A 12552-nucleotide genomic window follows, 5' to 3' on the forward strand; every position below is an offset into this window, starting at 1 on the left:
CCCAGCTTCTTGACTCGGTACCAGGTTATCTGGGAGTCCTCCCAGAAATGGAATGCCTAGTTCAAAATCATGAAAGTCAGTTGAAATCAACCATCCTAGCATAGTGTTTTTTGGGATCAGCACCTCATCCATGCCAGTGTTACACACAGCAATAGATGTGGTCCTGGAGTCAAGACTCACCTGGTTCGTGGCTTCCACGGACAGTCCCAAGTTGAAAAATGCAGGAGAGGGTTGAAAATATGCCTGTTTATGGCTAATAGCTTGTCCAGCTATTATGTGGATTCGCACCATTAGGTTAATCACCTGAGGTGGTACTGTGGTGTCTTGGTTGCTAGCAACCTGGCAGGCCTCTGGAATGGTCTGCCCAGCCTTAAGGCTCGCTGTGTCTAGCACAGGAGGATCCTTTGTGGCTGGTTTGAGGGACCACAGCACCTTGTTGATGGTGTCTACATGGACACCCAACCTTACCAAAATGTCAGAGCCTATGTAGGATGCATGTGGTAAGTTTTGGATAATGAGAAACGGGTGAACCAGTTCTCGTTGATTCCAGTTCAGTTTCAGGTTAATGACTCCTTCTGCGGTCATTACCTGTGAACTATTGGGAACTAATGGAAAGCGGAAAGCTTTTTTAATTAGTTCTAGACCAACGTGTTTGTGAGCCAAGGTTTCGTAGAAAGCTCGGTTAATTGCTGATTTATCTGTCCACAGAGACAGTACAGCATCGTTGGTGTGGGACCCTTGGATCTCTACACCCTTAACTACCAGTGGTAGGTAGTGTTTGGTGGACTCTGGCTGCTGCAGCTCACAGAGGAGGCTGTCTTGTTGAGTCAGAGTTTGGACCGCTTGGTGGGTCTCTTTGGTTTCACATGGTGTCAGAGGAGTACTCACCGGGCTCGTGTCCTCGGCTGAGGAGTCCTTTGTGCCTTCCGCGGTACCTGCTGTTGGGCAGTCTGTGTCACACTCCGGAGGCGTTTCTATTGGCAGTGGTTTGCTCACTGTTGTCCACATTGTTTGATCACCATAATCTATAATCGCGTTAAAGCGATTTATAAAATCCTGGCCAACCAAAAATGGGAATGAGTCAACATGGGTCACGTGTATCGGATGGTACAGTGTCATATTGCCAATCTGCATGTGAACCATTGCTATAGCTGTCAGGGTTGTTTTATTCTCCGAGAGACCCTGCATTTCTATAGCACAATCAGATAGAGGTATTATCCTGTTTTTCTCGGCTGCGGCTGTCCTCAGCTCCTCGAACAGTTTAGCTGACATAATTGTTATGTCTGCCCCACCGTCCAAGAGTGCTTCGTGGGTGAGGACACCTTCGAGTGTTACTGACAGGTACGCCTTTTTGGCGGCCCCCTTTCTGATAAAGTTACACAGAAACCTTTTGGTTTTTTTCTGACGCTTCTTCACGCGTTCAGATTTATCTGTGTAATCTTGGTTTGTCTGAACCGTTAGCACAGCTGTAGCTGTTTCTGCGTGTTCAGCCTGCGATGACTCGTCATCGTTTGTGTGTGTGATTACCCCCCTTTCATCCGATGAGGGGTTGTTTGAGGCAACAACAGCAGCGTCTTGGTGTGTTTCACCGACGTCTGTAGTGTTGTCGTTCGCGCCCAGAGATGTAATAGTGAGTACCTCACTGCATAGTGCTTTTGGTCGGCTTCCCTTGTCAGTGTGTTTCAAGTCTTCTAACATTTCACGCAATTTTTCTGTCTCTTCCGAGCTCAGAGGTGGAGGGCCTTTTTTCTGGGATTTTTGTGATTTTTTCGCCTCTGGACGTTTTGTCCGAGGTGGGGGGCGGCTAGGTACGTCTTTTTGGGGTTCCTCTCGGTTCCCATTTTTTTGCGTCCTCCGCTGGTCCCATTTACGATAATCACGTTCGTCCTCTGAAGGAGGAGCCTTTTTGTCCCAGCGTGCACCTTCATGATGCGGTTTGTTAGTCTGAAAATACTGCCTTTTTTCTCCTTTTTTAGGAGGAGGTGGCGATGAACGCCTTCCTTCTAATTCTAGGGAGTGGGGTTTAACCTTTACACCAGGAAACACTTCTATGGGCGTCTTGGCATGACAACGTGCCTCAAACACGTTCACAGCACACTGTTTAATCTCACTGATGGATTTTTCTCTGTAATTTGCCATCATTTGCACTGACGTTTGTATGTCAGGGTGGAGATTTTTGCTGAAAACAAATTTAAAACCTTCATCTTCCTCCATCCCGGTTTCATTTCTGTTACCAAAATAAGCTTGGAAGATTCTTTTGTAATAAACTTTTGGATGTTCAGCTTTACCCTGCGTGACCTTTTCTGCGGCTGGGTATCCAGCTGGTCCTGTGCAGGTATCATACTCTTTAATCAGAGCTTCACACAGAAGTTTGTAATCTCTTCTCGTTGCATCTGGTAGACGCTCGATGAAGGTATACACCTCTCTGTCCGAAGTGAGTCGTATCAGACTGATTTTATCTTCTACCGTAGCGTTAGGATGAGATCTCAATCTGAACTCCAGATCTCTGAGGTACGCTTTTGTTCCAGCGGAGCCCAACGGTCCAGGGACAAAACGTTGTACATATTTTGAGATTTTTTGCAAGTCATCCATTGATGGAGAAGATATCAATGGTCTCACATGCGTGATCAGTTGTGGGGGTGTTGCTCTGCCCGTTTGTGTAGGTGTTAGGATGGGTCTAAAAGCACCGGGTGGGTAAAGAGGTTGTTGAGTTATTGGTGTATTACCCCGACTTTGTTCAGGGTCTGGTTTGGATTCCAGGTCACCTTGCCCAACTTCCTTACCTTTTTCTATTGCTGCTATTAGTTTCGCCTCACATTTTTTTAAATGTTCCTGGGATGTATAATAGTCATCTTTTAAACGCATATGTAGCTCTTGTACAATTTGTTTATCTATTTTGCATTGGTCCAGTTCCATTTTTGCGAGTTGCAATTGTTGTTGTAGCACATCGTTATCTGCACACGTGGCTTGGTACTGACGGTCTATTTCTTTAATCTTTTCATAAGATTTTGTTTCTAGTGACGCCTGCATTTCTGCGAGCTCCTCCTCATGTCTTTTAGACATCCTGTCAAGGCGCTCCGACCGTTCATCCAATTCAGCTTTTAGAAGCAGAGAGATTTTTGCTAACCGTTCCAGGCTAAGCTTTTTACTCTCTGTCTGTAATGTTCCTGCGGCCAGACTTTTCAGCTCTTCATGTCTTTGAACTTCATCGAGTTGTTGAAATTGCTCGACTTCCTTGCCGATTAGTGGAGTTGTTAAAATATGTAAGGCCCCCAAAATGATATCATCATTTGTTGGTTTTGATAGGTTCTCTTCTTCTTCGTCGCTTGCCATTTTTCTTCTATTTAAGGATTAAACAGGAGAATTTTAATGTTTTAGGTTTTTCAAAATAAATAAAATCAGCAAAGTCTCTTTGATATATTTATTTTTATTTAGTGATTTATCAATTAAACGTGCACTATCCTTTTAGCAAATGAGTAAACTTTTTCCAACTTTGTGAAAATCTGTAACTGTTTCTATTTTTAAAAAGTTAGCGTTTATTTTGTACCTTAGTTTTAAGGGATTACCAGTGAAATAAAACTTTTTTGGTAAATGCTCTTTGCATAAATACCTTATAACTTTTAAAATGCAAGATAACAGTAATTTTCAGCTTTAAGGAACGTTTATTAACTCAAAAATGCCTTTTAGAGAAATTAAAACGTTTAATTTCACTATTTAGACCTAATAAGCGAGTGAAACCTGTCTTCTCAAGTTTCGCCAGAAGATGTCAGTATTACCTCAACAATTTTAACTCCGACACTGTTTGTGTTGTCCAGTAGGGGAGCTATAACTTCCTGTGGCGTTCGGTTGACATCCTGTTGTTAGCCGCTTAGCTTGAAGTTAGCTTCGGCTAAACTCGGTTAAAATCAACATTTCTGAACGGATTTTTTACACAAACGTGGCAAAATTTCAACAAGCACGACTTCTTAGCATGAACATGAGTTTTTGTGGAACAATATTGCAGCTTTATTTAGTGATTTTAAGCGTAGTGAAGGCCCCGGTGGTTATGCTGTTAGCTTAAAATTAGCATCGCTAGCATTGTTTAAAAACATCATTTAATGACGAATTTTAAACTCTAACGTGGCAAAATTTCAGCGAATATGCTTCGAAGCATTTAACCAGCGTATCAAAATCACTTTAAAGGCGCTTTTCAGCTTTAAAAAGCAGATTTTATTTCCCTATGAAAACGAATTTCATTTCCGGGTCACGTGACTGAAATCACCAATGGCAAAGCAGCGCAGGGTTGAGAGGGGATGACGTAGCCACGCCAGTCAACCTTCTCAGCAAATCAGAGCGCTCCACACAGCAATATTCAACCAATCAGAAAACGTTTGCAGCCAGCATGCTAGGTTTAGCCTGAAAAATAGTTCGTCAGCTTTTCGTCTTTTAAACTGTCAAAATGCACTTTTTCTGTTAAAAATTGTAACGAATAACTCTTAATTGTGTTCTGAGACGGCGCTCAGCTTTTAAAACGTTTATCCATCTATTCAAAATACTCGTTCAAACTGAACAGAACCGAACCGGACTACAGTCCTGGTCTTTCAGCAGAACCTCGTCTTTTAAACAGAATCAACGTTTGCACAGCTCATAAGCTTAACAACACTTAACAGCGTACAAATTCAGCTTTCATAAAGACTCAATGACACAATTTCAGCTTCCTGTGAGCTTCGCTGAGCTCCACAGACCGACACGCTTAAAACATGCAGCGTAACACAGCGGGTAAACTGTTATTTTTTCAACATGCCAACATGAAAAAATCAATGTTTACACGGATTCACAGTCATTTATGAGACTTTACGGGCCACCAGTTGTAGTAGTCACGTAGGTACGTGCCACTAGTTGTAGTATGACAATATATGAGATATATATGCATACAATATATTCACGAGTTCCTCATCTTTCTGACTGTGTAATGTCGTGCATTGAATTTAACAGAAATGTAACGAGAGACGTTATTTATCTTTGACCCATCAAAATGAATGCGGTCATTTATTTTCAGAATCAAAGTTTAACATCAAACATTTACATTAATTTGGCAAAATATGAAAATAATAACAGACAAGTTTCACAGAAAAGGGACATCGATCACTCGGCGGTGATCAAGGACTTTGCTTCAGATATTCCTAAGATATCTGTACTGATTTTATGAGAAAGATGAGAGTTTTAAGATGAAATGGAGTTATCTTACAGAGAAATATGTGAGGGAGTTAATCTGTTTGACCAGAAATTGCACGCTCCATCAGATCTCAGCTTGCCCACGGTACACTTGGTCGAAAATAGAACCATCTACCTTGATGATGAAATCAGCGTCGGCGTAGGTTCCTTTCTGACTCTTTTCAGCGTCTCCGTGAGAACTACCAAACCCTCAGAGAGTCGTACGTGGTTTTCAAACAGAAATTATAATCCCAAAACGTCTCTGGATCATCCTGAATGCGTTTGCACCCAAGAACTCTGAACTCCTTTCATTCTTCAGAACTTCTCAGACTCTTAATTGTCTTTCAACTCCAGCAACTCTCTAGTTCTTCATCTCCTCAGCCTCTGGAATTCTCCCGAATTCTCCCGAATTCTCCCGAATTCTCCTGAATTCTCCCGAATTCTCCTGAATTCTAACATGAACTGGGAAATTGCCACATTTTAAATGGGTCGACTTCCGGTTCATTTGAGAGCTTTTGATTGGTCGATGGACCAGAAATAGAGGTGTGGTTTGTGATGTAAGATGTTATCATAAGTCAAGGATTGTTTTCAACATACAGAAAAGATTATTGCAGACGACCAGACTTCGTGGAGTCTCACGCTGTTGTATCTTCTCAAATAGTAAAACATGACATTTCTTCTCAGTAAACATTTTAGTTGACCGAAAACCGACCTTTAACATACTTACATTACTTGGCTCATTTCAGACAGAGAATCAAGAAATGCATATTAACCTGATTTCTTCTTTAAATGAGGAATAAAAATCATTACTTACTGTTTATGTAAAATAAAAATGAGTAGTTCTCTTCAACCTGTAACATTGAGTGAACTAACACAATTTTGATTATCAAACATTTGTAAAACAGTGATGATCATAAAAATTGTCTTTTCTGCTTGATTAATTCAAGAAAGAAAGTCACCAGATGGCTCAGACTGTATTCAGATCAATGAAATAACAGTCCCTGTCCATCTGATAGATTTGAGGTCATCAGGGTCAGATCAGGGTCAGATCAGGTTCACTACAACAGTAACAGATAAAGCTTGTAAAAATGTGCTCATCCATCCAGTCAGTTGCTTAAACAGTTCACTAATGTTCACTGTTTATGTTTTCCTCACAGGAGGTTCTGACCCTGATGTGAGGAGGACAGACAAAAGAAAAGTGAGGTGGGAGCCACAGGACAGTCACAAACTTTGTTGTTAAAAGTTTGCTGCTTTTAACTAGGAGGTTGCATGTTGGAGGTAAGTAAACTTTAAAAAATATTGTTGACCAGTTAAGCTTTTATTTCTCAGCCTAGATAATGTTTTTTGAGCAATAAGAACACAACCATGTTATTGTTGATGTTTTGTGTTCTAATGTCAATTAGGGAGATGAAAAGAGCACTAAACCCCAGAGAACTACAGAGAAGATTCAGGAAGAGATACAGAGGTGCAGATGTCTGCATCAGCCCTAACCTCACTGAATCCAGTGACATGCTGGTGGAATGTGAGGGACAATATGCCAGTGCTACCAAACTGACAACCAGGTATCTGTGTGTGCAACAAGCATCATCTATACCCTCAGAGTGAACATTTTCTACTGCTGGAGACACCATCAGCCAGGAGCAGGCTTGTTTGTGTCCACAGAGAGCAGACATGTTGGTTTTTCTGAAGAAAAACTGTTAAGTGAAAAGGTCCTCAGTGAGCATTAGACACTGACGTGTCACTGATTTGCAACAGTTCTTTTGACCTGAAAATTATTTGTTTATTTTTATGTAAGAAAACTGCTTGGAATAGAAAAATACCCAAGTTCAAAAATAAAACTCACGATTTGTACTGTAATGTGTAACGTAATTTTCTTTTTGTTAGAATTAATATTTAGTACAAATTTGGTACCGAAAAAAGAACCGTCCAGGAACTGTCACCGAAGTGAAGGTATCGACACCGGTACCGATACTGATTGTTTTTAGAAAGGTACCCAGCCTTAGTGGTGAGTGGTGGGGCAGTGCCCTTGTGCCCTATATTGGCCAGCTGCCACTGGTGGTCAAGGGCCAACCCACTCATTTGAGCAAACTAGACTTTTAAGCAATGTAAAAACTAGAAAGCATAGTTTTCTCAAATGATTGAGGTAGTCTGTTTACACACACACATATGTTGGTGGCCATCTTGGCTTTTGACATGGCAACCCATCCATTATCTTCCGCTTATTCCGAAGTCGGGTTGCGGGGGCAGCAGCTTCAGCAGGGAAGCCCAGACATCTCTTTCCAAAGCCACCTCTTCAAGCTCTTCTGGGAGGATTCCAAGGCATTCCCAGGTCAACCAAGAGACATAGTCTCTCCAGCATGTCCTGGGTCTTCCCTGAGGTTTCTTCCCAGTCGGACATGCCCAAAGCACCTCCCTAGGGAGGCGTCCAGGGGGCATTCTTACCAGATGCCCAAACCACCTCAATTGGCTCCTCTCGATGTGTCAATGTGGAGGACCAGCAGTTCTACTCCGAGTCTCTTCCGAATAACTGAACTTCTCACCCTATCTCTAAGGGAGAGTCCAGCTACCATGCGGAGGAAACTCATTCCAACCGCCTGTATCCGCAATCTCATTCTTTCGTCACTACCCAGAGCTCGTGACCATAGTTGAGGGTAGGAACATAGACCGACCAGTAAACAGAGAGTTTTGCCTTACAGCTCAGCTCTCTCTTCACCACAATGGACTGGTAAAGAGTCCGCAATACTGCAGACGCTGCACCAATCCGTCTGTCAATCTCACACTCCATTCTTCCCTCACTTGTGAACAAAACCCCGAGATACTTGAACTCCTCCACTTGAGGCAGAACCTCACCCTCGATCTGGAGAGAGCAATCCACCCTTTTCCGATTGAGGACCATGGCCTCAGATTTGAGGTGCTGATTCTCATCCCAGCCGCTTCACACTCAGCTGTGAACCGCTCCAGTGAGAGCTGAAGATCACGGCATGATGACGCCAACAGGACCACTTCATCTGCAAAGAGCAGAGATGGAATCCTGAGGCGACCAAACCGAAAACTCTCCGCCCACTGGCTGCCAGAATCTCCTCGGAGCCGACCGAGAGTCGTTATCCAAGGTCTCACCGAACTCCTCCCACATCCGAGCTTTTGCCTCAGAAACTGCCAAGGCTATAGACTGCTCGGCCCTCCGGTACTCCTCAGCTGCCTCCGGAGTCCCACTGGCCAACAAGGCCCGATAGGACTCCTTCTTCAGCTTGACAGCCTCCCTAACCTGGGGTGTCCACCACCGAGTTTGTGGATGGCCACCGCAAGAAGCACCGACAACCTTGTGGCCACAGCTCAAGGCAGCTACCTCAACAAGTGAGGCACGGAACATGGCCCACTCAGACTCAGTGTCCCCCACCTCAGCTGAGATGCGGTTAAAGCTCTCCCGGAGGTGCGAGTTGAAGATCTCTCTGACGGGTTCTTCTGCCAAGCGTTCCCAGCAAGCCCACATGGCAACCCATTTACCAATAATGACCTTTCTTACGCATAAATGCAGCCACTTACCGAAATAGTTGTCACGTTGTTCATTTTTCAAGATGTCTCTGGGCAGCACACCTCATCCCCAAAATGCCACCCGGGCGCTTTCAATAGCTGCCCACTGCACCACCTGGTGGTGGATGGGTTAAATGCAGAGACTAATTTTGCCATTGTATGGAAACATACAGTGCTGACATTGTGATGACATTATTATTATTATTATTATTACAATGTTTACTTAGGCGTATATGGCAGCAACCATTTTGGATTTTTATCTGGCAACCCCATTTTATGAAAAGAACCTTTCTTATGCCTTGATATAGCCACACACTAAAATGGAAGTCGGTACCTCACTTATTTTTTTAAGTTATCATGCTTGCATGCACGAACATGCATGGACGAATGGAAGTTGTTTCCAATTCCCCCACTTCGCTTCACGACAGCGGTCAACAAAGAGGACCACGTGGATCTAATGGAAACCTCAGTGGGACAGCTTATTAAATCAAGTTAAAAAAAAAATCAACAAAAATCAACTAAAACTGTTCTTTTAAAAACAAGGCTTTTTATATTATCTAATTAATTTTCTGTGTTGTTGTTGATGTTACTAACTTTACTTAGAGGAAGCAAGTAAAGAGTAAGTGGTCTAAGCACTGAACCCTGAGGAACTGCACGACTAATACAGATCAATGCTAGATCAATGCTTTTGATGTCCACTTTTGGACTTTTATGTCTTTGTTTAGCGTGGCAATCCCAGAGAATGTTCCTACCACCACCGTGCTTAACAATTGGTACAATTTTTTTAAGAGTCTTGGCTTGTTGTGGCCAATTTACGTTTATTTTTAACTCATCTCATCATTAAACGTTCATTCAGAATGTTTAATGATGAGATGAGCTAGAATGGGTTTAAACTCACCTAATAAAGTGGAAGCAATGCTTCCTATTTGCAGCTGTATGAAGCGTTATAAGTAAGGACCAGCTCCTGAATGGAAACGGAGACAGTAAACTGACTCTGTGGTCATTATACCCTGAGAGATGGGCAAAAAGCAATTTAACTGAAAACTGTAATGAAGTAATTACAGCTGATAAGGAAAATGAGCTTGCACCACTCAGTTTGTGTCCTGCTGGCTAATTTGGATCTTATTGTGGCTTTAATGAAGTGTAATGTCATAATGTTAGCTTTAAGGCAGAGTAATGACGATCTAAATGAAGAGAAGCCTTCAGTTAATGATGGACGATAGAAGAATCAGAGATAAACCTGTAGTCATTCAAAGTAATTACACTGTGATGGTGATGGACTCTCTGCTCTGTCAAAACACTGACCCTAGCTCAGTTTGTGTGAGTGTGGATAGTCATAAGCTGGGATGACCCTGGATCTGACTGGACCTTCAACCATCCCTCAGCACCCACACACAGTCAGAAGGGCTTTAATTGAAAGGCAGCTGGTGTATTTAGGAGTCTTTACTGCCGAAAGAAGCAGCTGCACTCACACTCACTTTCTGTGTGTGTGCTACGTAAAACTAGAGAATAAGGACAAAATTAAGAAAATAAATACAGAACAAATAAAGAGAGGAGAGGCAGATCCTCTGACTGGAATCAGTGTTGCAGCAGGGCTCTTTTTTCCATTGATACCTCTCAGCTGATGCAGCTGGGGTCTCTGTGTTTGTGTGTGTGTGTGTGTGTGTGTGTGTGGTGGTGGTGGTGGTGGGGGGGGGGGCTACACACTCATCCTGTGAGGGGGCCTTTGAAGTCAGCACCACTAAGCACAGAGGCTCTGCAGAAATGAACCCAGACTAGTCAGAGATGTGCAGCATCAATTCTTCTCTTCCTGTCAATCAGGCTGCACCACAAACTCTGTCTATCAACTCATGTCTCAATCAACAGAATCTTACCACACAAATGACAGTTAGGGTGCATTCACACCAGCCCTGTTTAGTCCGCTTTAATTGAACTCTAGCTCGTTTTCCTAGGAAGTCCAGTTCGTTTGGGGAGGTGTGAACGCGCCATCGAACTCTGTCACGGAACAAAAATGCAAACTCTGGCCTGGGCTAAAACCGAGGTCTCGGTCCGGTAGAATTTCAATTTCAATTCAATTCAGTTTATTTATATAGCGCCAAATCACAACAAAGTTGTCTCAGGGCACTTTACAGAAAGAAGAGAACTCCAGCGCAGTTCAAGTACAGTGTGAATGCAATCAGACCCGCTCCACAATCAAGAAGTGGAGTACAGCGCAACGCAAACAAACACGCATTTCTCTGACCTTATATGGAGCCGTCAGCTGCCTTGTGTGAAAAATAATATTCTCCATGGTCTTCTGCCTCATCTTCTGCTCATGCCGAGTCCATTTTTGAAAAATGACAAAATAAAACTCCTAAAACTGCTAAAACTTGATGCCACTTCATTTTTGTTTTTATTTCCAGAAGAAGAAGTGTCTTCAGAGGTTTTTGTGTTGTTTCTTTCAGTAGTTCTTGGTGCAGCGCCCCCACAGGCGAGCGGGGGAACAGGTTGGTTCAACAGGTTGGCTCGACTGCACAGTGCAGTGTGAATGCAAACGCACCATTTCAAATGTAAACAAAATGTTATGGATATTGATCCCCAACCGAACCGAGTCTACCGGACTATCATGTGTGAAATCAACCTTATTAGACAGCACAGGATAAATGTCAGTGTTCTGTGATGGGCTGGACTTGGATTGGTCTTCACTTAAGGTCTTAAGTTTAGCTGAAGGTCCTGTGATGGTCTGGGCTTCAATCAGATTTCTGTAAGTTTTGAAGAAGGAGCAGGTTTTGGACTAAACTTGTTCTTTGAGGTGACTGTATATTATCCTGCAGGTTAAATGACCTCTCAGTATCGTCCCCTCATTTGTCAGATTGCTCACTGTGGTATGTTTAATGCCAAGTTTGCTCAGTACTTTACTGCTTTTTATAAATCTGACAAATGTTGCATGATTTTTAGTCTTCCTAACAGTGTTTTGTACAAAGCTCCTTATTGATCACTTTTCATAAGTTGAAAATACGTGTTTACTTAGTCTCCTACTTCTTCTGCTCTGCTGACGAAAAGTCTAAGACACGAGGCTTCTCTTCGGTAACAGGACTGTTCCTGTCTTGCAGACTGGCATGATGCGGAGCTTATGAGAGATATTGAAGCTGCAACTGGGGAGGACCTTGGTTCTGATCGGGTGTCTGGGAAGAAAGGGAAGGGGAAGAAGAAGAAGTATCCCAACTTGAGTGATCTGAAGCAGAGCAGCAACACAGCACGCTCCAGGCTGGAGAAGAAGGTTTTCAACAAGTACGTGAACACCACTCTGTGTGCGACTAGTTAGACTGGAGTAACTTAATGTCTCCTTTTGTGTGTAACTGGTTAGACTGGAGTTGATCATCTTTTTGTCCTCCTCCTTCCAGGAGCGCTGTACGCAGAGTGGCTCAAGTGATGAGTAAAGCGGACCAGAGAAAACACGACAAGTTCTCCAACCAGTTTAACTACGCCCTGCACTGACCTTCATGTCTGATGTTTGGTGAAACTCTTTAGTCCCCACCAGATGTGTTCCAGATGTTTGGAGCAGGTTTTAGTCAGCTGAAGCAGTCATTCTCTATCCAGAACCATCGGAGGAATTCATCTGATCTGGTTTTCAGATTAAGGAAGATTACCAGCACCATTTTCTTTTACTTTTAGTAGCAGCTGATTTGACAAAACGGCAAAAGGCTTTATTGAGATGGGATTTAATATTATTTTTTTATTTGTGGGTGGTGGCTGTGGATTTGTGTTTAGAGCAGCTAATGAGAGTCGGAAGTTCAATTCCATCAATATGCAGTCACTTGTTGAAGTGTCCCTGCGTAAGACACTGAA

General features: G+C 42.9%; 1 protein-coding gene across 1 annotated transcript in view; it reads left to right on the top strand.

Annotated features, from left to right (window-relative positions):
• LOC119408311 (UV-stimulated scaffold protein A) overlaps positions 1–12552 on the top strand; it is a 33889-nt gene extending 21337 nt beyond the window's left edge. Inside the window, exons 6-7 of the mRNA XM_037675110.1 lie at positions 11817–11994; positions 12108–12552. Coding sequence (XP_037531038.1) covers positions 11817–11994; positions 12108–12201 — 272 coding nt within the window. The 3' untranslated portion in view covers positions 12202–12552. The remainder of the gene's footprint in view (positions 1–11816; positions 11995–12107) is intronic.

Source organism: Nematolebias whitei, chromosome 4 (genome assembly GCF_014905685.2).
Source record: "Nematolebias whitei isolate Nwh7 chromosome 4, NemWhi1, whole genome shotgun sequence".
NCBI classification, from domain to species: domain Eukaryota; kingdom Metazoa; phylum Chordata; class Actinopteri; order Cyprinodontiformes; family Rivulidae; genus Nematolebias; species Nematolebias whitei.